The sequence below is a fragment of the Trichoplusia ni genome, chromosome 3 (assembly GCF_003590095.1).
Source record: "Trichoplusia ni isolate ovarian cell line Hi5 chromosome 3, tn1, whole genome shotgun sequence".
Lineage (NCBI taxonomy): Eukaryota > Metazoa > Arthropoda > Insecta > Lepidoptera > Noctuidae > Trichoplusia > Trichoplusia ni.
Genome location: NC_039480.1, coordinates 4,751,493 through 4,778,884, shown reverse-complemented (window position 1 = coordinate 4,778,884; position 27,392 = coordinate 4,751,493). Strand labels below are relative to the sequence as shown.

General features: G+C 36.6%; 1 protein-coding gene across 1 annotated transcript; it reads right to left on the bottom strand.

Moving 5' to 3' along the window:
• Nucleotides 1-1,430: 1,430 nt before the first annotated feature.
• Nucleotides 1,431-27,053, bottom strand: LOC113508985 (solute carrier family 2, facilitated glucose transporter member 1-like). The gene is made up of 12 exons (XM_026892214.1): nucleotides 26,769-27,053; nucleotides 10,068-10,166; nucleotides 8,708-8,868; nucleotides 7,864-7,974; nucleotides 7,168-7,255; nucleotides 6,506-6,719; nucleotides 5,833-5,894; nucleotides 5,218-5,419; nucleotides 4,359-4,495; nucleotides 3,443-3,545; nucleotides 2,902-3,002; nucleotides 1,431-2,335 (listed from the first exon to the last, which is right to left on the bottom strand). Exons 1-12 carry the CDS (start codon nucleotides 26,772-26,774, stop codon nucleotides 2,198-2,200), a joined length of 1,422 nt encoding a protein of 473 aa, XP_026748015.1. The 5' UTR covers nucleotides 26,775-27,053; the 3' UTR covers nucleotides 1,431-2,197.
• Between the last annotated feature and the right edge of the window lie 339 nt (nucleotides 27,054-27,392).

The window sequence follows — 27,392 nt, the reverse complement described above, 5'->3', positions numbered from 1 at the left end:
ATTAACTGAGTATTTTTATTTCCTTAACAATTCTATACAAAATAGTTATCTTACATAATAAACGTTAAAATAACACGTCTGTTTGTTCGTTCTCGAAAACTTGTATAAAAAAATGTTCATTAGTTTTTTTAACAGATAAATGAGATAAAACATGCATTTTTAATGAAAATACATTGCCACCAATTTGCCGTCAAAAAACTTAAAAAAATCTTAAAAGTTATAATTGTTTCTTTATATTTTACTACTTTAATTAAAATTATTAATAAATAAGAGACCTTACTTCTTTGTAATTAAGTACAAATTGCATTAAAATTACGTATAGATGAGATATACAACTTACTATTGCAATACGATGGACTATTTTAGACAAGTGACATTGCTCTGAGCGCGAAAATATAGTGAGTTGGCAAATCAATTAAATAAATAAAAAAAGAGTTCGCGTAACCATCACATTATTAAGATTAAGCTTTTTTCAAACATTTTTGGTGCTATTTTTTAAACTATCCATTGACAAAATCAAAAGTATATAAAAACCGGATGGTTCAGAAACTTGGACGCCATATTGCCGTAACGGACTTCCGTTGCATCGTCGTCCAGTTACCTGTTAGTAGCGCCTAAGAGCCGCCATACACGGACTGCTTCAAGCAGACAGTGCCAGCATTTTTAAGCGGTCGCCGTTGCGTCATCTGCAGTTTCAATACAATATAGTCATTCGCAATACACGAACAGCTCAAGCAGTTGCAACTGCTTCGGGCGTGTATAAATCTATACTAATATATAAAGCTGAAGAGTTTGTTTGTTTCTTTGAAAGCGCTAATCTGAAGAACTACTGGTCCAAATTGAAAAATTAAATTTTTGTGTTGAATAGACCATTCATCGAGGAAGGCTTTAGGCTATAAACCATCACGCTGCGACTAATAGGAGCGAAGATACAATGGAAAATGTGAAAAAATCAGGACAGATATAAATCATAACTTATATCTTCTACCCACGGGGACGAAGTCGCGGGCAACAGTGTCCGTGTATGTTGATCACTGCGCTACAGCTCGGGCGGCCCGTGTATGGCGGCTCTAAAGAAGTTTTACTTCAACAATATATTTTTTTTTTAGTCAGGACTTACAGCTGCGACTTCTGGCTATACGCGGAAGTCGCTTTACCGACTAGGCTATCGAGGTCAATGACCGATAGTTCAAATTTGTCCATTGTATCGTTTCAAGTCTTATTTCGAAAAGTTATGTTATTCCTATACATTTGAAGCTTCTTATACATTCTTATGCGATGTAACATTGTCTAGTACTATAATAATCATATAACATTCCACAACTTTCAAGTTTTACACAACGCCATCTAGTCTCAAACTAAGCAAAGCTTGTATTATGAGTACTAGACAACTGATACACATACTTATATATTTCTAAATACACACATAATATAGATAAATTACATCCAAACACAGAACAAATAATCGTGCTCATCACACAAACACTTGTCCTGGGTGGGAATCGAGTGCACAACCTGTGGAATACCAGTCAGGGCCATTAACCTATACTCTCGATGGTTAATAAATTGGCAGTGATTGCTTCTCTAACGGATTGTATTACAAGCCAGTTATTACATTGTAAAACACACTTTTTAACTATACTCTTTTTATAAGAACCTTATTTCATTTCCCGAAAAAAGTATTGAATATTTTTCCCAGTTTATGACAATACCAGCAGGCTTACTCCCGAAGCTGTTTTGGTTCAGATTTTATTCTAGATTTGATCCTTAAATAGGACCATCGAAAGAGTAGTGTTTTCTTTTTTTAAGGAAAACGACTACCGCATTAACTTAAACAAATCCTTGTGGGGGCCGTGGAGGGATTCACAAAAATTCAAGTCACTTGCAGTAACACACACAGACGCGGGACAAGCATTCATGGATCACACAAACGCTTGTCCTACGTGGAAATCGAAGCCGCGACACGTCTCCTTTTTGTGGATTTGGCCAACCACCAACCACTCCGCTAGCCGTGTAGTCATTTACTATAAAAGGAGCATAGTTTCAACTCATGCCACTAATTAGTGTCAAGTTCCTAAGCACCAAATTGATCTTAATTCTATTAATCTCAATTCAATCAGGAGTAAGCCTAGTGTCAGTTTTTACATAATACCTGGGTATTCGAAACACACAACCCTCTATATCTCAGTCGGTTAAGCTACATGTTCTGTCTGAACATAGCCGTGATTTCTTCAACTGTTTTGTTCTTCGTCTCAGGCACTTTGAAATGTATGAACAAGATCAGAATAATTTGAACTGCAGCGAATATTATGAAGACCTTCGAGCCAATTACTAACTGTGGACAAAAGAAAACGGTAAACGAACATTATTTAAAAGGTATAAGATAAGGAGTGGAACTTCAGAACAAGACTGTCACAAAAGCCTGACATTGCAAGTCCTGTAAGCTAGGATCTACAATCATAAGCAATGAGAAGCTCATCATATCAAAATAATTTTGGGACGTAACAATAAAAACATCTATCGTTGAAACGTGTTGTGGGCTATTGCTGAAAATTTAAAAATGGTTTACCTATCAGGGTCCCGATTCTGCTTTTAAATATAGTTGATATAAGAATAGACAATATATAATTGAATGGAGCAAACTCAGTACGGGGCGGAACACTCACGGTCAATACAACGAATTTCCAATTATTGTGTTGGAAAAATGCGTCGAATAATTAATCTGCCAAATTAATTCAATTACAATTCATTCATCGGCCATTGTAAATAACAGAATTGGGGCCCTGTTTAACCAAGCTACTGAGTTCAACGAACGCAAGTTCAAATTTATCCTACATAATTTAGAAGTAGAAAAGTATAAAATATTTTGAATGAAAAATATTATATTTCTGTTAAACTTACTGATAATGGCAGAAAACTGAGTCCCACGACAAAGTTAGCCGTCCAGTTCACTGTGACAGCCACTGAAGTTGCAGAAGGACGCGCTGCTTGGTTAAACAATTCTGGAAATTAAAGAACAATGCAAATAGTACATTTCATATCTCTTTCACTCTTACACACAGCCCTCAATACCAAACGAGACAGAGCTTGTACTTACTCAAACAGACAACTGATAAACATACATATTTATAGACAATAAGTAGTGTATTTAAAGAAATATCTAAAAATTACACACAGACACAGACCTAAAATCTTTTCATCAGATAAATGTTTATCTTAATTGGGAATCGAACCCACGACCTCCGGTTTAGCAGCCAGTGTCACTAATCTCAGCCCTATAAGGCCACTCGATATATAATAATCATCATCCACAGCGTTTGCCCACAGCTGGGCATAGACCTCCCCTTCCTCGTGTCAATATCTAAGGTCCTGTGCCAGCCTCATTAACACTCGAACCGAGACCTTTACTATATCATTATAATACACAAGATAAAAGACTCACCAGTGACGAGGAACCAGGGAATCGATCCCGGGCCGATAGCAAACATAGCCACGAAGAGAATGATGATCGCTATGCACAGGTAGGAGACCCATGAGACGTGAGACTGTTGACAAAAGAAACATATTTTATTTTAATATTAACCTGTGCTAATATTACGGAATAACCGTTTAACAGTATGTCTACGTTTCTTTTAAATAAGTTCAGCACTAAGAAATCGCGGGAGGTTTCAAAAACATTCAAGTTATAACTATAGGTACACAAAGACTCAGAATTCGTGGATCACACAAATGTTTGTCGTTTGCAAGGATTGAAATCGCGACACGAAAATTGATTAATGATGTGAAATGATGACTTAAATTATTTTAAAGAGATGCTCGAAAAACCACCAAAACACTTATGCTGGGTGTGGCCCAGGGGAAACAATAGGGTATTTGACTTAGCCCCGATTTTTCAATCGTCAGATAACTTTTATCTGAAGAATAAATATGGCCGTTTGACATATTTTCTATACAAAAGCTGTCAAAACGTCAAACATATTCGTCGAATATTAGTTATCTGGCGATTGAAAAATCGGCCCTAAATCTATCATTATAAATCTGTTTAGTTCGTCCGATACATTTGAAAAAAAAAATAATACATATTTTCTCTTTATCACATCACTAAACAATAAGGAAGATAAAAGCACTTAAGTGTGGGCTAAAAACATCACTTGCAAGTAAAAAGCATACTAGTAAGTGACGTTACACGACATTTCAAATCATTATATCTCACTAATTTATTGTTTTCGATTTCGATTTTTTTTAATCTGTCTGACAGTTGTCAATATCCGTTTTTTTTTAAATGCCTTAAATAGTAAAAAGGAGTAAGAAAAAATGTTTAATTTCCCTCCACAGCATAGAGGAGGTGGTATACTCACATAGTTGATCGCGATGGACAGGGAGACGGTCGACAGCATCATGCCGAAGAAGCCCGCGGTGAGGAGCGTCTTGCGACCAGTAGTCTCCACCAGGAAGAGACTGACACCAGTCATCACCACGTTTGTGATGCCGATAGCTTGGAGATGAAAAAGAAAATTTATAATTTTACTAGCTGACCCAGCAAACGACGTTTTGCCGAATTTTTTTTTTCTAGTTGTATTTATTTTTAATGCCACATTATAAAATAAAAACAAACAACTTCGTCCAAAAAATAAAAAAAATAAATTTTAGTGTGTACTTGGTGTTAGATGGTAAGTACTTGGTGTCAGATGGCAAGTACTTGGTGTCAGATGGCAAGTACTTGGTGTTAGATGGTAAGTACTTGGTGTCAGATGGCAAGTACTTGGTGTTAGATGGTAAGTACTTGGTGTTAGATGGTAAGTACTTGGTGTCAGATGGCAAGTACTTGGTGTCAGATCGTAAGTACTTGGTGTTAGATGGTAAGTACTTGGTGTCAGATGGTAAGTACTTGGTGTTAGATGGTAAGTACTTGGTGTCAGATGGTAAGTACTTGGTGTTAGATGGTAAGTACTTGGTGTCAGATGGTAAGTACTTGGTGTTAGATGGTAAGTACTTGGTGTTACAAATCTCATAAAAAACCTATTTTTTTATCATGAACGTGTTCTGGATATATGAACTGGACTGCTTTTGTAAGACGACTAAAAAATCACCGTGTATATAAATATGTTTAAATGTGTCTGAGCGATTGTTTTGTTGTTAATTTGCATTCATAATATGAGCGAGGAACGGCGAATAGACGTTCCCATTCGTGATCCCATCAGATCTAGGTAGACTCACCGAGAGTAGCGTACTGCGACTGTGCCCTGCTAAGCTGTATCTTATGGAAGATAGCGGTGGAGTAGAAGATGACAGCGTTGATCCCCGACAGCTGCTGCGCGGCCATCACCATCACAGCGATGATGAGCGGCTGACGAAGCTGCTGCTTCAATATCAACTGGCGTAACGTCACCACTTTGCTGACTTTGGTCTTCTCTGCTTCCTGAAAATTTAAAGTATTCTTGAGATAATTTACAAAGTTCATGAAAAATTGGTAGTCTTTTAGCAAATTTTACACAACTGAAACACTTTCCTTTTGCTCCTTACATGCACAAACCCAGACTCAGAACAAGCATTCGTGGATCACACAAATGCTTGTCCTACGCGGGGATCGAATCCGCGATTGGTCGTTTGTGTGGGTTTGGCGTGGTGACGTCAGTCACTCGGCTATACGTGCAGTCAAAATTTAAACAACCGTAATGAGACTTCCCTCATTGTTTGGGGTATTTTATTTTTGACTTCATAAAAATGGGGATTTTTATCTAAAAGACACGACTCCTGCAATAAAGTATTGTATGGTGTTGTAGGGGGTTTAACCAACATTATATTTAACTCCTCCTTATACAAAAGACTTACCTGATGCATTTCTTCCATTTCCTCAAGGATAGCAGCGTCCGTTCGTTGGAACCATGTCAAAGCTGGACAGATAAATAATGTATTAGTTACGAGTATGATTTCAGGATCTAATAGTTTTCCCCCGCGGTCCCTCCCGTTTCAAAAATGATCCTACAGGAACATAAAATCGGGGTAGAAACTATCCTATGTGTTAATTCTGATTATAAATTGTCTGTGTACCAAGTTTAATATATAGTAGGTAAGGCCAACGAGACCAGATAAAAAACGTAAACAAGCGGACCGTTACTGAGTTACATTGCGATAGCGAGGGATTATCATCCCGGTCCTTATCACTTGTACGCGCATATATGGCGTCAGTTGGTCGATGACAGCTGTCGTTATGTGTTTCGTGGTACTAGAAAGCAGTCAGTACGGCAGTTGTCAACATTTGGTAAACTACGATGTGAACGACTTCATTCCTTCATTTTTTAAAAGAATCGAACATTATAATAGTTTATTCAAATAAAAATGTCATGAACCCCTGAAAATTTGTTTACATTCTTTATCTCGTCTGGTTGGCCCTACTATGAATCCTTTCATTGGTTTTTTCATGAACGAGGACCAAACATCCATATTTCGCGTTTATAAAATACTAGTTGGACCAAAATTTTAAAGTTTAATTTTCAAAACTCACCTTTCTGTGCTTTTTCATCTTTCCCTCTTTTGAGTAACAAGTACTTTGGAGACTCTGGGCAGAAGGGTAAGGTCAGACATTGCAGTACAGCCGGTATGGCTGTCAACGCGAGGAGATACGGCCAGTCGTTGTCATTACCTAGCGCCGATTCAAGGCCCAACGCTTGCGAGAGGAGGATGGTAACTGAAATTACTAGCTGGTAGACTGTTCCTATCTGGAAGAGAAGAAAATAATAATATAATAATAGCAGCCTGTTTTCTTGTAGAATAGTTTGAAAAAGTCACATTGCTACTTTGCCTGGGTTGGGATCGAACCTGCGCCTCCTACACAACTTTCATACAGCGCTATCTAGTCTCAAACTTGTATTATGAGTACTAGAAAACTGAAAAACATACTTATATATTTCTAAAAACATCCAAACAATTAGTAAATTGACAATACACCCAGACACAAAAAATATCGTGCTCATTACACACACATTTGCCTTGGGTGGGAATCGAACCCACGTCCTCCGGTATAGCAGTGAAAGCCAGTGGTCCTGACTCTCTTTATTCCATAATATTCCACTTCGTTTGACACTAGATGGCGTTGCGTCAAAAGTTATGGAATATTAAATCAACAGGCCAGTAAAAATGTACGACTAAAAAATGTTTCAAACTCACCGAGCCCCGTATAGACACTGGAGCTATTTCTGATACGTATAATGGCGCTAAACCGGCATTGAATCCACTGTTTACTCCGATCAGTAACCTGTGAACAATAGGAAATCATGTTACCGATGTTTCTTTGTAAGATACCCGAGTGTTTCTTTTATGGGACTAGCCCGCCACACATGTGATTGCAACTGCGATGGATTGATGATGGATTGGATCTGCGATGAAACCAATGGAAACTAGCGTAATACTTAAGTTGGATGTGTTACAGGGGAAACAATTAATTATCTTGGAACCTGTGATGAAATTAATCAGATTATAATGAAGGAGGAAATAGAAAAATACGCGATTAAAAAACTATACATTCAGTTTTTTTTAAATCGGTCCAGCTGTTTTTATAATTGCAAAATGCATTGTCATCGGATCTGAAGCTTCCCTGAAAATTTGAGCCTGCTAGCCTATCGGGAAGCGCCTTAAAATTGAGTTGCAAAAATCCAACCTCAACGACAAACAAAAAAATTAAAATGTGAGTGTATTTAATAACATGGAACGGTACACTCGAGGTCAATACAATTAACTTCCAATTATAAAAATGTAATTTGCGAAATGCTTTAAATAATTTCAAATTTCCCTTCATTCATCGGCCATTGTAAATAGGAGAATCGGGGCCCTGGGTGGCCTACATGAATCACTAGTATAACTCACCGTCCCAGCATGATAAGTTCTGCCGAGTTAGCCGATTTGGCCGCGCCCTCGCACGCCGCCCCCAGGAACACAAATATATTGTTCAGTAAAAGACCTCCTTTTCGTCCAAAACTGAAAAAAGAGAAAATGTAATTGTTATATTCTCGACTCTACTGTTTAAATGAAAATCTGACCGTTCGAAGTGGGACAAAATCAAGGCCAAAGGAGTCGATTTCAAACGAACATACAGATGAATCTAATAAAAGCCTTAAAAAAAACATAAAGAACTAATAACATGGCTTTTTGGGAATGTTTATCTTTGATAATATACAACCCAGGGTAGCACAGGACCTTCGTGTACCGGGACACACCCACCTGTCAATACTTTAACTTTTTTCAAGTATATGGGCCCCAATTCTGCTATTTACAATGGCCGATGAATGAATGGAAATTGGATTAAATTGGCACAAGTCGTATTATTCGAAGCATTTTGGTAACATAATAATTCTAAACTCAGTACGGGGCAAAACACTAACTGTAAATACTATGAATTTCCAATGATTATGTTGGCAAATTGCTTATGAGAATAGGAATAATTTCAAATCTAATCCAATTGCCATTAATTCATCGGCAATTGTAAATAGCAGAATCGGGGCCCTGGAAAACGCACTTAAGAATTTAATCCTTGTTTTGCGGATTTCACAAACATTCAAGTCACATGCACAAAGACACCCAGGCTCAGAACAAGCATTCGTGGATCACAAATGCTTGTCCTATACGAGGCCTGAATCAACAGGTCGCGCTCAGTGGGTTTGGCGTGGTGACCTCAACCACTCGGAATAAAAACTTTTCGATTTTGACTCACCGATCAGCTACAAGTCCAGTGAAAACACCTCCTATCATACCTCCAACACAATATATGGATACGATAACGGACATGGCTGTGTTCACTCTCTTGTCATCTTCTGCCGGTACTGTTGTGTTGGTACCGGTCAGAGCATCCCTTTGTAGCCATTCGCAAATAATCTGAAAATTTTGATAGTAACTATCGTGAGAATGATTCATTATTAAATGATGTAACGGTTTACTCACGCGTATTTATCGGGGTAGCCCGACTAGTTTCGGACCCAACCGGAGTCCTTATGATGAGCAGACGCGGCGGGATTGCGAGTCGTGCTACCCCGATAAATAGGGAGTAAACCGTTACATCATTAAATAATCTGAAAATTATTTGGTGCTTGTGAGTTTCTTAATGTAGAATGTATATATATGTGATTATAGCAGCTCATACCTATAGGTACGTGACATTGCTGGGCACATGATGGCATAATAATAATAATAAAAAAGCTTTTTGCAGAACTCTAAAGACCTTTTGGCAAGCATGTGAGTAACGACCTTTCGTTGCCTACATGTTTGTCAAAGGATAAAGTCTGACTATATTATCTTAAAAATATATGTTGTTAAAAATTGTTAGTTAATAAGATTAAGTCATTACGCCCACAGACAGACTGTGCAAACAGTTTTGTGGGGTTTATACAAAGCAAATAAGTATAAGGTAAACAGTTTAATAAATAAATAAATAATAAAAAAAAATAACATGACTTTTGGCTAATAGTGAGTGTGTGTAGAGTGAGATTTTTTCAGTTGTCTAGTACCCATAATAGAAACTTTGCTTAGTTTGAAACTAGATGGCGTTGTCTGAATGTTGCGGACAAATATAACAATTTAAATAGTAACTTTCAACCGACTTGAAAAAGGCGGAAGCTTTTAATATTCGTATATATTTTTTGTATGTCTGTTCCTTCAGAACTTTGGACAGGATGAACCATTTTTTTTTATTTCTTTATCATTTAACGTCAGTTAGCTGACATTTGGTCCCAAAAAAGTTTATATCATGATAGTTTATATTTTAGTATTTCATTATATAACTAGCTGTTACCCGCGACTTCATCTGCGTGGTTAGAAGATATAAGTTAGGAATTTTTTGGACAGAAGCCCTCGAAGATGAATATTTTGCCACATTGTATCTTCGCTCCTAGTAGTTGCAGCGTGATGTTATATAGCCTAAAACCTTCCTCGATGACATGAATGGTCTATTGAACACAAAATTATAATTTTTCAATGCAATGTCAACCAGTAGTTCCTGAGATTAGCGCGTTCAAACTAAACAATCAAACAAACAAACTCCTCAGCTTTATAATATTAGTATGGATAGATAACCTTACCTCGTGTGGTGCGTTTAGAACTCCAGTGTTATATCCATGTTGAAATGCTGACCAACAACTCGACGCTATTATAGCAAACGCGAGCCTAATATTCATGGCCTACAAAAGAAAAAAAAATCATTAAAAAATGTAAATAAAAGTAAAAAAAAAGACTCCCGCACTAAGGAATCTAATCCTTATATCGCAGGGGTTTCACAAACATTCAAGTCACATGCACAAAGACACCCAGACTCAGGACAAGCATTCGTGGATCACACAAATGCTTGTCCTACGCGGAGATTGAGACCACACGTCGCTCAGTGGGTTTAGCTTGGTGACCTCAACCACAGGGCTATCCGTGAGTATTTGGAGAACGGAACCCTAAAAGTTATGTTGGTTCCGTAAACGAAAGACATGTACCCTTTATGCTTTAGTTTGGAAAATGTAGAGGCCATTTTACAGGAGGTTCGGGGGCTGATCAAAATCAAAATTCATTTATTTAAATTGGGCTAAGTACTAAGTAGCACTCTTTGAAGGTCTGGTTACATTGGACAGCACCCAGTTTCGCCCTTCACCGCTTTCTAAGTGCTCTTGCTGTGAGAGAAGAAACGGCGCAACAAACTCCCCAGCAGCACGCTGTCATTCGTGATAAAAATATGATAATAAATATAATACGTGATGATGTGACAAAACGATCTTGCTAGCTAAAATTCATTTTTCCCACGTTTAATGTCACTTTCTTGTTTGTCGTTTCGGCTGGACAACTGGACTGATTTTGATAAAATTTTAATTAAAAAACGTGGGTTTTTAGATGTTTTATATCTATTAATTATTTGAAAACATAGTTTTGAATTGGTGTTTTTATTAGGTAGTAAACTTAACATAGTCAACCCTAACTGTTTAAGCTATTGTCCTATTGTTGCAAAAAAATGCCGATGCACGAATTGAATTGCCCTCTTTCGCCTGTAGAATCAGTCCGAATATACATTTTCATATGCCTACTTGCAGGCTGTGATATTCATTTTAAAAACGAACACGACATACAATAAGTAACTGCTTTCCTTCGGATTGAAGTCGAGACCTTGAAGTTACAGTCCAGTGTTGCCACTGAGCTAACACACTTTCAGCATTACGTTATAAAGTAAGTATTAAAATCTATTTATAACTAAGAATTATTCATGTTTAGCCAATCCCTGGTTTATTTAGCTAAGGCGTGTACACTAGAGTATAAATTTGTTACAGCAAATTCTGTACGAATTCACTGAATTCGTTAAACTAGGTATTATTATAAAAGTTTACGAGACTACAAATGAAGTAAGCTATGACTTTAAAATGTGTAACTTTCGTGAACGCCGCGTCAGCTCACGATTAAGGGTCGCTATTAAAAAAAACACCATATTATACTTATGATGTACAAGAGTGCTGTTTATTTCTAAAGAAATGTCTACTACGGTTCCGATTCTGCTATTTACAATAGCCGATGAATGAATGGCAATTGAATAAAATCTGAAACTTTTACTTTTACTTTCTTAAGCATTTTGCCAACACAATAATTGGAAATTCATTGTATTGACCGTAAGAGTTCCGCACCGTAATGAATTTCCATTGCAGTCTGTTGAAAAAAATGCTTAGAATGATGCGAATAGTTCCAATTTAATCCAATTGCCATTTATTTATTGTAAATAGCACAATTGGGGTACAGCAGACCCGCGGTTGAAATGGTTGATGTTGGCAGTCAACAGTGTGCGATTTCATATATTTTTTAATCAAAACTTGTAAATAATAATTTTATTTACAATACATACGTTTTGATATATCTTGGATACTGAGTAGTTCAAAGCAAAATCCATACTTATTTAGGCTAGTTTTCGCCAAAACAAAACATTTTACAATATAAATTTCTAGCAGTTTATTATGACTGAGGAAGAACTGTCAAATCGTTTTGACATCTCATAATGAACTGCTTTCGGTATTGAGAGCTGTTTGAAAAGAATAAAGACTTCTTGGTGAATTGGAAACTTTAGCAACCGAAGGTTGCCCTTTTTTTGTAAGATGGTGGCATCCTCATGGACACGCACTCCCTCAGGGGAAGAAATGGGTAGTGTCAGTTTTTTTTGAGAAGCTCCGATACGGCATTATGGAATTCAATCCTTTTCATATGCATAAAGAGACCTAACGTCAAAACATACATTTATGGATCACACAAACGCTTCTTCTCCTCAGGATTGAACCCACGACATGTCGCACAAAGTGGCTTTTGCATGGTGACTTGAACCACTAGACTATTTCTGTTTTAAGCAGTGCCGGCGTTAGGCGACAAATTCTGGGGGGAGCCAAGGTCTGAAGCTGGAGTCTCTTGCCTCTCCTGGCGCAAACCCTCAGAACTGTGCTCTACGCTAGAGGTGGAATACTTCCACCGCCAAACGTAACGCTAAAGGAAAGATGAAATTCTTGATATACTTAATTTTACTTGGGATCAACATAAAACTAACACTTGATATTGCTTCCCTCAAGTGGGCGCCACAATGTTTTCGCCCGGGGTGTCAGTGGCCCTTACGCCGGCACTGGTTTTAAGAACATGTTTCCTTCAATTTTATGAATATACCAACCGTACTCAAAAAGCCACGTCAGAGGTCTACGGGCCGGGCGGTTTAAACTCTGACACCAGGTTGTACATTAACCACACGATAAGAACTGATAATAAAAATACTAACCAATGTAATGTTTTACATTTTAAACTTCAAACTGTAATAAAATATATCCTTCTTGTACCAAGAGATAATATCAAAAGAACTGTCAAAAACATCTGACATTTGTTTACACTCCATCGCTTGTTTTGCTCGCTTTGTAAAGTATAGCAAGAATGTCTAACACGCAATGGATATTGAATTTAGTAAAAATGATTTAAGTCGCTTTGTGACAGCAAATGTTATGAATTAGTTTTAAATAAATATTATTGTAGAAAAATGTGTATTAATTTACATTGTGTGAGCGATAAAGAATATTCTTAGTTTTTGAGAGTTATTTAAAATATTTATAAAACTCCAACTGTTTATAATATTCTTGTCGTGGTGCGATGGTTTTTATCCACGAGATGCAAGTTCAATCCCTGCACAGGCAAAGTACTTAAATTGTGTTTTTTTCAAGGATGTATTATTTCTTAATTATTCTTAGCAAAAGGTGAAGGAAACTATCGGGAGACATTTGGATACAAAATATTAAAAAAGTATGTATGCTATCATCACGCTTTCATCAATTGATCAGAGTATCAATGAGAAATTTTATAAAACGGTGAGAAATTATCATTTTGTCAAAAATTCATAAATGACGGAATCGTTCTCTAAAAAACATGAAAAAAAGTCCGCAGAAGCAATATCTATCTTTCAAAATTTACGCAATATAGCAAATTTCATGTCTGGGTGAATTTCCCGGACCCAAAAATTGCGTGGCATCGATGAAATCGGTACTAAAAAGCATTGCTATAATGTTCTAACATTTTTTTTTAGGTAGATGACATAAAAATCTATCTGTAGCACTAAATATTTTATTAATATAATTAATAGGTTTTCCAAAAAAAAAAGTTAAACCACATAATCTTTCATCGCCGTGTTTGTCCACGACTCACCTTGATGTATTAAAGTCATCATTGATCAAAAATGTATCGTTATTTATATTAAAACTTAGTTTTATTTGGTTCGTGAATAGTTAGAGTATTGACTCGGAATACATTTATTCAAATATTTACACAATACAACGTATGGTTAATAAAAAACCATTTGTCCCAGAACTACCTTTCATCGCCATGTCCTAAACATATTTGAGAATATTGCATATTCTAACGTTTTGCGTCGCTCCCGTTTTGCGTTAAACGTTGCATATAAGTAACGTCGAAAGGCTAGACAAGGAACGACGTGTGTACGTGCCTGCGTTTTCGAGCTATAATTAAAAGTATTCAATTTTTTTGGTACTGGACATTTTTTCTTTCATCGCCGTGGATAGGTCTAACTTCTATTTCAATAAGTTTTTAATCTCGATTGAGCATTCAATACAATGCCATTTATATTTAGCTTATTTGTAAAGTGTTCATTACTGTGAATTATTACCAGTTTTTTAGTAAATTGAATTATACCCCTTGATTTTCATCGCCGTGCTCTCATTTCCGTGGTTTCCGTGGACAAAATTTGCTATGGGAATGAAAAAAAATACACGGGAATGAAAAAAATATCATCGCCGTGCCTTGTAAAACAGTTTCCTTTCATTGCCGTGGCCACGTGTTTCATTTCCGTGACTTATGTTTGTTTCGCCACTAGACAGGAATGTATCTATTTATAGTTATATTATAAAAATAATATCATGTGTGACTGGATTTTTACACATTATATTCTATTATTATTGCGTATAAATTAATAGTATTTATTTTTGTTTTAATGATTAACTTTATCATTTAAATATTCTTGTACACTATAATAACATTTCATTGCCATGGACGCCTGTTTCATTGCCGTGCATGCATGTTTCATCGCCGTGGCACGGAATTTTCAATCTTGTATATCTCGTTAGTTTTTTAAGCTATCTGCTAGATATTAAGCAAAACTGCATATCTGATCGAAAACTTGAGAAAACACTATTTTTTATTGTTCTAAAGTTGAAGAATAAAAAATCCACGGAAATGAAGATTTTTTTGGACCTGTTGAAATTCACCCGTCTAATATAACGCATTTTCCAAAGTAGTTTCTAAAATCGAGCAAAAACGCGGGCAACAACTAGTCATTAAATATTATCAGATAATAAACAGAAATAGTTCAGTAGGTAGAACATCTTCTAGAATAATGTTCTGCATTAAACAATGCTTATTCAACAGAAACTCTATTCTTATGGTAAATTATAGTGTATTAATATGTAATATCATGGATTTAGGTTACTTATTGTCCCAGCAAACGTTGTTTTGCTTTACAAATAGGACTGTAAGAAATGGAAACAATGGGACAATAAAATGGGTGTTGTCCGATTCTCAGACTTACCCAATATGCAGACAAAATTTCATGAGAATCGGTAGAGCCGTTTCGGAGGAGTTCAATTACACGAGAATTTTTGTATATTAGGTTCTATAGACAAATTACCATCATGAGCTATACTCATTGCGACACAGGACTAAGACGTATTTACAATGGGCAATAAATTGATAGAAATTAGATTAAATAAGAAACTATTCATTTTGCCATCCCAGTAATTGGAATTCATTATATTGACCGTGGTGGGTATTCCGTACTGATATTAAAATTATTATATTGGAAAAAGCTTTTTTTGTAATCGGTATTCACCGGTTTCAAGGTGTCGCTAGCTCTGAGGTACCGGGTTCGATCCCCGGTCGGGTCAATGTAAAAATTCACATTTCTACATTGTCTCGGGTCTGGGTGTTTGTGGTACCTTCGTTGTATCTGAATTCCATAACACAAGTGCTTCAGCAACTTACTTTGGGTTCAGAACAATGTATGTGATGTTGTCCGCAGTTTAAATGCATGGCCGAGTGGCCGGTGATCGCGGATTAGATCGCTGCGTAAAACAAGCGTTTGTGTGATCGACGAATGCTTGTCCCGAGTCTGGGTGTCTTTGTGCGTGTGACTTGAATGTTTGTGAAATTCCCCTCGACACAATGATAAAACCTTCTTAGACAGTTCATATCTAGTGTAATTATCTAATCAAAAATACAAATGATGGTTTCTCTCCAAAATGCTGTGATCTCACGTAACTATTATAACAGCTTAATCTGTTACAGTAAAGCACATTCCTGCCCACACCGGTTTGTAGATTAAATGGAACCGGTTTGGAAGCAAGGAAACAGTTAGCAGGCACTATCCCGCGCAAGACTATCAACTCTTAATACAGAGTTAGACACCCGAGAAGTTTAAAACCTCGACCCTTTTTGGATGTAGATTGAAAAACGTTCTTAAGCTTTCACCAATTTTAAGTACCTAGTTGCCAATTTGTTTTGATTTATAAGTTTATCTGTACGATTAATATTTAAGACTAGCTCTTGCCCGCGACTTCGTCCGCGGGGTTAGAAGATATAAGTGATTTATATCTACCCTGTTTTTTTTCCACATTTTCCATTGTATCTTCGCTCCTATTAGTCGCAGCGTGAATGGTTTATAGCCTTCCTCGATGAATGGTCTATTCAACACAAAAATATTTTTTCAATTTGGATCAGCAGTTCCTGAGATTAGCGCATTCAAACGAACAAACAAACAAACTCTTCAGCTTTATATATTAAGTATAGATTCGTCATATTTTTTTAGGGAAAAATATTTCTTTTTTTTTTTCAATAAATGATCGCAAGATCTTTGTTATTTGTCCGCGTTGCATGAAACTACTTTCCCGATTTAAATCCGTATGTAGCTTGATCCAACTTGAAAGCTTGGTCTTTAACTAAAATTATTTCCTAAGCATTTTGTCAACACAATAATTGGACATTTAGTACGGATCGGCCCTCCTACTTACCACGCGGACGAAGTCGCGGGCAACAACTAGTAATAGTAGTAGTATGCAATTACATCATCATCGGCCTAGCCTTTTCCCAAATATGTTGGGGTTGGCTTCCAGTCTAACCGGTTTCAGCTAAGTACCAGTGTTTTATAAGGAGCGACTGCCTATCTGACCTCCTCAACCCAGACACCTGCGCAACACGATACTCCTTGGTTAGACTGGTTGTCAGACTTTTCAAGCTTCTGACTACCTGCAACGACTGTCAAAGATGTAGGACTAACAGCCGGGACCCACAATTCAACGTGCCTTCCGAAACTCGTTATGACAAAGATGGTCACCCATCTACGGACCAACCGCGTCAAGCATAGCTTAACATGTGATCGTTTCACTTATGCGGTTATAGCTTAGCCACGAGCTCCTAATTACACAAGTATATAAACAGCTCTTCTTATTTCGACCGCCGTGACTCAGTACATTCGTTTTACATCATTGTATGATGTATCTTGTAATTTTCAAACGTAAACAATCGAATGCCGTGTCACGATGATGACTTGATGAATAAATAATTGATTTATCATGGTGTACCTCTATTATTATCAGCCATGGAATAAGTCACTCGGATTATTCCTTAGAATTCTTTAATTGTAATAATTTTGTAAGAGGAATTAAGTATGAATCAATATTTACAAGTTAAAAAACAAAAAATAATTATATCAAAGCATCAAAAAATTCATCGGCATCGCCGCCGGCTGGGAGTGTGCCCAAAAGGCTGGCAGCATTGCCACGTTGAATGGCAATGCTAATCCTCTGAGCGAGGTAAAAGCCAGCCTTTGGGTCACGAGAAGTGTCAACGAGACGCTTTGCTAGGTCTTTAAAAAGCGTTTTGGCACTCGGCCCCCACGGCCCAAGTATGAATTGATTTTTAATTGATAAATTTAAACGCTCTTATGATGACGTGAATGACGTTTAGTAATTCATTGAAATGTCGAGTTTCGAATAAGATGTGGTCCATGAAGTCAAACATTATAATTTGATTAATCGGTCAAGTGCAAGTCGAACTCACGACATTGATATTTGCAGAAAAAAAATGTGCAATTAGAACGAATGCAAAGATTTAGTTTGTTTTGTATAATAGTAGAATTTTTGTGCGAGTAGGTAGGTAGTAGACACCTTCGTTATACGTTTAAATTTAATTTTTGACACGTTTTTATGCAGTCTCTTTCTTGTTTGTTTTTTTTGTTTGTCGTTCCGTTTACATTTTTGCAACTCAATTTTGAGGCACTTCCCGATAAGCTAGCAGGCTGACATTTTCGGGGTTTTTAAAGCCGATGGCAATGCAATTTACAACTATAAAACTGCTTCATCGATTTTGATAAAATTTGAATGGAGTGACATTTAAAAACGTGGGTAATAGATTTTATTAATCTATTAATTTTATTCTACATTTACATCACCTTACTTTTAGAGTTCTCATCAAGGCTTAGTCAAACTCCGGTCGTGACCTCTCAAAAACAGTTATTCGTCAATCAAAACTAATAAAATAGGCTTGTTGATACAAAGGGCTTCCTATTTCCTTCCCTTGCTCATGCAAATGTGTGTTTACATAATTATTATGACGTGACTTCCGTTGACATGTGGTAATCAGATCCGGGCTACGTGCGACGAAGTGGTGTTCGGTGTGTCATAACGGGATCGGGAGGCAAAAAATGTGTCTGGGGAGTTTAACGAGGTGTGCATAAGTCACATAAGTGTTATATTGAATTACAAATTGTTTAAAATGTCTGCGTTATAAGGAGAAGAAAGATTTTTATGGAATATGGCTGCCCAAAGATTTGGTGTTAAGTGTTATGTTGTGTTGTATCCTAGCATTTTAACAGCTATGTTGGTGTATGCTTCCAGTCTGACCGGATGCAGCTAAGTTTTAGTTTTACAAAGAGCGACTACCTATCTGAAGCAAATGATATATAATTAAATATTTTTATTTGTATCTCTCTTCGTTCACGGGTTAACTTCAAAGTAAGAGACGGGATGATTTCTAAAATTTTTATTTCCAATTAATTTAGCAACGGCTTATCTGAACCAATTGCGGTTTCATTTGATGATTCAATACGACATAAGCGCACTAAACATATAATTTTTGTCTCATATTAATCGATTCTTTATTAAAAAAGTTTAAATTACAAACCACGCAGATAAATTGTTTTCCAAAACGAATACTGCCCATGGTCATTTGTTCACGCAAACGAAGTCGCTGGCACAGCTATTATATAATATGCCTCAATACCAAACCATTTCTTGAGACCGCATTATGTAAAATCATATACATATTAAATTATGTTTAAAAGCGTAAAGGTCAAGACCACTGACGAATATAAAGAGCAAGGAGTTTTCAATGCCACACCTCCTTTCAAAGTTATTTTTAATCTGGCATTTAATAAAGAGACGCGGAAAACATCGAGATATGATCTGAATATTTAAAGATATGATTTTATGAATCGACTAGCTATTGCTCGCTTGCCTAGATGTCTGTTGTAGCTGCGAAAACTGCGTTAGAGGAGGATAATCCATTTCGCACAATCCGCATTCGGATGAAAATAGTTTGTGTGTTAATCCAAGGTGTTTGCTAACTCCCTATGAAATTACATCGGAATCGGTCCAGCTGTTTTGGCGTGAAGTGGACACACATACATAAAAACGCAGTCAGTGTGGCATTTAAGTGTGATTTCTTCTATGAAAATTCTTTCTTTCTGACATTCAATTGCTGACAAATTCTGGCTTCATCTCGCAATTATAAAGGTCTATTTTTAATACTTTTTAATTCTCGGTATTTACAAATTTTGACCAGCTACCACATGCATAGACCTCCGCTGTAAGGCATTTAATCCTTGTACCTCAGAGTGTTTCACAAACATTCAAGTGACATGCACAAGCCACCCAGAGTCAGGACTAGCATTCGTGGATCACACAAACGCTTGTCCTACGCGGGGATCTAACCCGCGACACGTCGCGCCCAGTGGGTTTAGCTTGGTGACCTCAACTGCTCGCCTATCTGTGCAATTTTAACCATATATAATATGGTAGGCGATATATATGGAATGCAATGTTTTACAGCTGAATAGTAAAACATTGTAATAGAATATTGTAATGCTATGTGGAGCGAAACTAATTAGCAGCAGGCGGTGATACGTGGCCAATTGAAGCATAAATCAACATTAATAATATGCATTCGTGTGTAAGAAACTCTGCATGTCATATACACGGTGATTTTTTAGTCGTCTTACAAATGGAGCCCAGTTCATGTATCCGACGTAAAATACCCCTAGGCGCGATTTTTTTTTATAATCCACTAAGATAATAAGTACGAAGAAAAATTAAACAAGAGGAATCTGAAAATACTTTTAAAAATGATAAAAACGCCGCCGCCTGCGCCCCTCACCATTGTTACAAGGCTCGGACAGCGCTCGCAACAGAGCTGTGTTTCTAAAAAACTACGAATTGCATCATAATATTGAATAAAAATAGCATTTTAAATTTATCCAAATCTCATAGAAACCTATTTTTTTATCATGAACGTGTTCTAGTCATTGGATACATACACTGGGCTGCTTTTGTAAGACGACTAAAAAATCACGGTGTATATTATGTAAACTAGCTGTTGACCGCGACTTCGTCCGCGTGGTTAGAATTTTCCCCGTTTTTGCCACATTTTCCATTGTATCTTCGCTCCTTTAAGTCGCAGCGTGATGTTATATAGCCTATAGCCTTCCTTGATAAAAGGTCTATTCAAAACAAAAAGAATTTTTCAATTCGAACCAGTAGTTCCTGAGATTAGCGCGTTCAAACAAACAAACAAACTCTTCTGCTTTATATATTAGTACTAGCTGTTGCCCGCGACTTCGTCCCCGTGGGTATAAGATATAAGTTATGATTTATAATTGCCCTGTTTTTTTCACATTTTTAATTGTATCTTCGCTCCTATTAGTCGCAGCGTGATGGTTTATAGCCAAAAGCCTTCCTCGATGAATGGTCTATTCAACACAAAAATATTTTTTCAATTTGGACCAGTAGTTCCTGAGATTAGCGCGTTCAAACAAACAAACAAACTCTTCAGCTTTATATATTAGTAATATAGATGTGTCAGAAAATGATATTGCGACTTTAAATTGAGATGTAAGCTTTCCTATTTAGGATTTATTATTTATTATCATCAGCTTTTTCCCAACTATGTTGGTGTCGGCTTCCAGTCTAACCGGATTCAGCTAAGTACCAGTGTTTTACAAGGAGCGACTACCTATCTGATCTCCTCAACACAGTTACCTAGGCAACACGATACCCCTTAGTTAGACTGGTTTTCTGACTTACTAGCTTCTGACTACCTGTAACGACTGTCAAGGATGTATGAATAACAGCCGGGCCCACAATTTAACGTGCCTTCCGAAACACGGAGGAACTGGTTTTGACAAAGATGGTCACCCATCTAAGAACCATCCGCGTCAAACCTGTGATCGATTAACTTATGCAGTTTTAGCTTAACCACGAGCTGCTTGCTAAAAAGAGTTCCGAATACTCATTGTGACAGTCCAAGATTTTGCCGGTGCCGAGGGCTCGCTTGCGAATATTCAATGCAGAAGAATCCTATGGCATTTGATAACATTTTCTCCTAAACGAAAACTTTTGCATTAGTGGAAAAGAGACGTTATACGTGGGATAGAACCAGTTCCGGCGTTAGGGGGGGGCGTGATGGGGCGATGGCCCAGGGCGACAAATTCTGGGGGGCGCCAAGGTCTGAAGTTGGAGTCTCTTGCCTCTCCTGGCGCAAACCCTCAGAACTGTGCTCTACGCTAGAGGTGGAGAATACTTCCACCGCCAAACGTAACGCTAAAGGAAAGATGAAATTCATAATATAATTTTACTTGGGATCAGCAAATAACTAACACTTGATATTGCCTCAAGTGAGCGAGACAATATTTTCGCCCGGGGTGTCAGTGGCCCTTACGCCGGCACTGGAGAGAACACTCTCTCGCTCCCACTATTGCAAGATTCCACCCTGTTTCGAAGACAAACTTGTTTATAATCTAGACAGCTTAATACCTCTTTAGTTTTTACCTAACTTTCTACTTTAGTGTGGCGTACGAGCTTCTAGATGTTTTAGGTGTGTCGGTAATAAATTCCAATGTTTTATTGCATGTTTTAGTGATACCTACCTAAAAACAGCACAATAGTCTTTTTTATTTTTATTTTTACTTGTAGGTAAGAGGTATTTTGAGATATTTTTTTTGCTTATGAGAGACAATAAGCATGAGGAGACCTTGCCCTTTGGGATAATCCTTTGTTAGCCAGTAACAATAATTTAGTAGCTTTCTTGGACAGTCCATGTAACAGACATTAGGCATTTTTTTCTATGAATGGCCTCCGGAAGATATAAAATCACTAACGATTGTTTTTTTTTATTGTACATATGCCTAGGTTGTAAATGTTTTAGTCATAGCTGTAAATAAAATTGAAAAATAATTATTAAATTCTAATCAATAATTATGTTTCCATACCTTTAAAATTAAAATTGTCACCAAGGATGAAATGAAGTTATCCCATAAATGTATAGTAAAGGGATAAATATGTTAACATTATGCATTTAGGCTGATATTAAAATTATTTTATACCCATCACAATAGTGTTCATAATTCATTATAAAACCAGTCCAGAACGCATGGTCCAGTAGACATGTACCGTTTGCTGCACGGTCGCCTGCCCACGAGTGCCCACGACTAGACAACGCATAACGGTATCACTATAAATCATGTTGCATCGAATAGGTAGAGTATCTATAAATATAATAAAACTAGCTGACCCAGCAAACGTTGTTTTGCCTAATAAATTATTTCTAGTTGTATGTATTTTTAATGCCACATTATAAAAAAATAAAAACAAAAATTTCGTCCAAAAATTTTTTTTTTAATGTGAGCAACCCTTAACCTTTAGGGGTATGAAAAATAGATGTTGTTCGATTCTCAGACCTACTGAATACGCAAATAAAAATTGGTAAAAATCGGTTAAGCCGTTTCGGAGGAGTACGGTAACTAACATCGTGACACGGGAATTTTATATATTAGAAGAAGCCAATTTTGATCGTCTATGCGTAATTCTTCGATATGCGTAAAGAAGTAACTTAAAATAGTACTAGCACCCTCTCTCAAGCGAAGTAACATTTAAGAAAGATCTTAAATTAATAGATTAAAAAATCTAAAAAACCACGACTATAAATTTCACTCCATTAACATTGTATCAAAATCGGTGCAGCCGCTTTAAATTGCATCGTCATCGGGTTTGAAGCTACCCTAAAAATTACAGCCCGCTAGCTTATCGGGAAGTGCCTCAAAATTGAGCAAAAATCCAACCGGAACAACAAACACACAAACAAGAAAGTGAGTGTCGAGTATATTTGCAGACATTCGGTTATTTTTCCCCAATTTAATCCCCTACAACTTTTAAACGGCTCAACAATTTTTATAAATTATGTCTAAGAACACTCGCATATAATTCACTTTTAACCCTAGAAAGATAGTCTGCGTAAAATTGACGCATGCATTCTTGAAATATTGCTCTCTCTTTCTAAATAGCGCGAATCCGTCGCTGTGCGTTTAGGACATCTCAGTCGCCGCTTGGAGCTCCCGTGAGGCGTGCTTGTCAATGCGGTAAGTGTCACTGATTTTGAACTATAACGACCGCGTGAGTCAAAATGACGCATGATTATCTTTTACGTGACTTTTAAGATTTAACTCATACGATAATTATATTGTTATTTCATGTTCTACTTACGTGATAACTTATTATATATATATTTTCTTGTTATAGATATCGTGACTAATATATAATAAAATGGGTAGTTCTTTAGACGATGAGCATATCCTCTCTGCTCTTCTGCAAAGCGATGACGAGCTTGTTGGTGAGGATTCTGACAGTGAAATATCAGATCACGTAAGTGAAGATGACGTCCAGAGCGATACAGAAGAAGCGTTTATAGATGAGGTACATGAAGTGCAGCCAACGTCAAGCGGTAGTGAAATATTAGACGAACAAAATGTTATTGAACAACCAGGTTCTTCATTGGCTTCTAACAAAATCTTGACCTTGCCACAGAGGACTATTAGAGGTAAGAATAAACATTGTTGGTCAACTTCAAAGTCCACGAGGCGTAGCCGAGTCTCTGCACTGAACATTGTCAGATCTCAAAGAGGTCCGACGCGTATGTGCCGCAATATATATGACCCACTTTTATGCTTCAAACTATTTTTTACTGATGAGATAATTTCGGAAATTGTAAAATGGACAAATGCTGAGATATCATTGAAACGTCGGGAATCTATGACAGGTGCTACATTTCGTGACACGAATGAAGATGAAATCTATGCTTTCTTTGGTATTCTGGTAATGACAGCAGTGAGAAAAGATAACCACATGTCCACAGATGACCTCTTTGATCGATCTTTGTCAATGGTGTACGTCTCTGTAATGAGTCGTGATCGTTTTGATTTTTTGATACGATGTCTTAGAATGGATGACAAAAGTATACGGCCCACACTTCGAGAAAACGATGTATTTACTCCTGTTAGAAAAATATGGGATCTCTTTATCCATCAGTGCATACAAAATTACACTCCAGGGGCTCATTTGACCATAGATGAACAGTTACTTGGTTTTAGAGGACGGTGTCCGTTTAGGATGTATATCCCAAACAAGCCAAGTAAGTATGGAATAAAAATCCTCATGATGTGTGACAGTGGTACAAAGTATATGATAAATGGAATGCCTTATTTGGGAAGAGGAACACAGACCAACGGAGTACCACTCGGTGAATACTACGTGAAGGAGTTATCAAAGCCTGTGCACGGTAGTTGTCGTAATATTACGTGTGACAATTGGTTCACCTCAATCCCTTTGGCAAAAAACTTACTACAAGAACCGTATAAGTTAACCATTGTGGGAACCGTGCGATCAAACAAACGCGAGATACCGGAAGTACTGAAAAACAGTCGCTCCAGGCCAGTGGGAACATCGATGTTTTGTTTTGACGGACCCCTTACTCTCGTCTCATATAAACCGAAGCCAGCTAAGATGGTATACTTATTATCATCTTGTGATGAGGATGCTTCTATCAACGAAAGTACCGGTAAACCGCAAATGGTTATGTATTATAATCAAACTAAAGGCGGAGTGGACACGCTAGACCAAATGTGTTCTGTGATGACCTGCAGTAGGAAGACGAATAGGTGGCCTATGGCATTATTGTACGGAATGATAAACATTGCCTGCATAAATTCTTTTATTATATACAGCCATAATGTCAGTAGCAAGGGAGAAAAGGTTCAAAGTCGCAAAAAATTTATGAGAAACCTTTACATGAGCCTGACGTCATCGTTTATGCGTAAGCGTTTAGAAGCTCCTACTTTGAAGAGATATTTGCGCGATAATATCTCTAATATTTTGCCAAATGAAGTGCCTGGTACATCAGATGACAGTACTGAAGAGCCAGTAACGAAAAAACGTACTTACTGTACTTACTGCCCCTCTAAAATAAGGCGAAAGGCAAATGCATCGTGCAAAAAATGCAAAAAAGTTATTTGTCGAGAGCATAATATTGATATGTGCCAAAGTTGTTTCTGACTGACTAATAAGTATAATTTGTTTCTATTATGTATAAGTTAAGCTAATTACTTATTTTATAATACAACATGACTGTTTTTAAAGTACAAAATAAGTTTATTTTTGTAAAAGAGAGAATGTTTAAAAGTTTTGTTACTTTATAGAAGAAATTTTGAGTTTTTGTTTTTTTTTAATAAATAAATAAACATAAATAAATAGTTTGTTGAATTTATTATTAGTATGTAAGTGTAAATATAATAAAACTTAATATCTATTCAAATTAATAAATAAACCTCGATATACAGACCGATAAAACACATGCGTCAATTTTACGCATGATTATCTTTAACGTACGTCACAATATGATTATCTTTCTAGGGTTAATACAAATTAAACTAAATAAAAATCACTTCATCCTTTCGGGATTCTGTTGCCGCAGACAGACAGACACGTCAAACTTAAACACCTCTCTTTTTGCGTCACGGGTTATAGAAACACTCGAATGTTTAAGATGGCAGGTCAAGGTGTTTTCCCATATCTATATCTATACTTCTATACTAATATATAAAGCTGAAGAGTTTGTTTGTTTGAACGCGCTAATCTCAGGAACTACAGGTCCAAATTGAAAAAATCTTTCTGTGTTAAATAGACTATTAATCGAAGAAGGCTTTAGGCTATAAACCATCACGCTGCGACTAATAGGAGCGAAGATACAATGGAAACTGTGGCAAAAACGGGGAAAAATATTCAACTTCGAGGGCTTCCGTTAAAAAATTCCTAACTTATATCTTCTAACCACGCGGACGAAGTCGTGGGCAACAGCTAGTATTTTATATTGACGTATATTTTCAGAAGCGGCATTGCCAATATGAACGGATTTTGCATCATGTTTTGTATATTAAATGCATAATTTGCAACTATGTTTGCCTGCTTATGATCCGGCCTGTCTAACCAGGTCAAAATGTCAAGCTTTACTTCATCTAGGTATATAATACCTGTATTTTAAATGCGAAAGTAATTATGTCTGATAGACTGTCGTAAGCTTTTGTATAAACCGCTCAACCGGTTTTGATATTTTTTTGTGTCGGGATAGCTGAAGTTTCGAGAGCAAAAGTTGGTAATTATTATTAAGACATATTATGCGATAGTTTAAAGTGGCTTTAAAAAATGTTGAAGTCATTTAGGCACCACTTAAAAAATATTTTACAATTTACAAACAAAATAATTATTAAACTCGATTATAATAAAATTAATAGATTTGAGGACAAAAAAAGCTATACTTAAGTTAAAGTTATACTAATAATAAAAATAAAATATAACGTGTCTTAATAAAAAGAACTTCCGGATTCCAAAGAAAAACAATTACGATTTCACGCATAACTAAATAAACGCATTAATAAAACTAGAACACACTCCTACGAACAGTTATTAAACAATATTATTTTACACTAAAATCATTTAAATGTTATTTCAAAGATTGGCTGTATAAACAATTCCTTCTACATCTAGCCAGACTCAGTGAAAATACTCGCGCAAACGAAAGGAGAACGGTTACACTACTAAAAGAAGCTTATTTTAGAATAAGAAAAACAAATTTACCCCCATAATGAAAATCCAAACAACACAGACACTTCCACAATTAACAAAAACAAATATAATTTATTTAATTAAACACTTTACACTTGAACAAATATAAAAAGTATAGAAATTGGTTATTTCTCATTCGCGGCAATTTGCTACGCACGGCGCAGGCGCGGCGCGGAGTTCGGAATTTCAAATGAAGTGACGCGCGCCGTCGAGAGGAAACTGTGACGTCATTGGAAACCGGTTAAGTTTTTGTTAAGCTTTTTAAGCGCTGAACGTTTTAAAAAAGATTTTGAAGAGAGTTATAAGTTTTATCAGTATTTAATAGCACAAAAGCATGAAGTAATGCAACAGTAGTTTATTCGGCTGGTAAATCTTATAATTAGAAAAAAGTAGTAGGTACTAGGTAATTATTCATTTTTCAAAATGAAAATTTTATCGAAAGGTACTAAGGAAACGATTATTAAAGTTGTATTAGGGTAATAGACGGCACAGAAGAGCTCGTGGCTAAGCTGTAACCGTATAAGTGAATCGATCTCAGATTAAGCTATGCTTGACGGGTTGGTCCGTAGATAGGTGACCATCTTTGTCATAACGAGTTCCTCCGTGTTTCGGAAGGCACGTTATATTGTGGGTCCC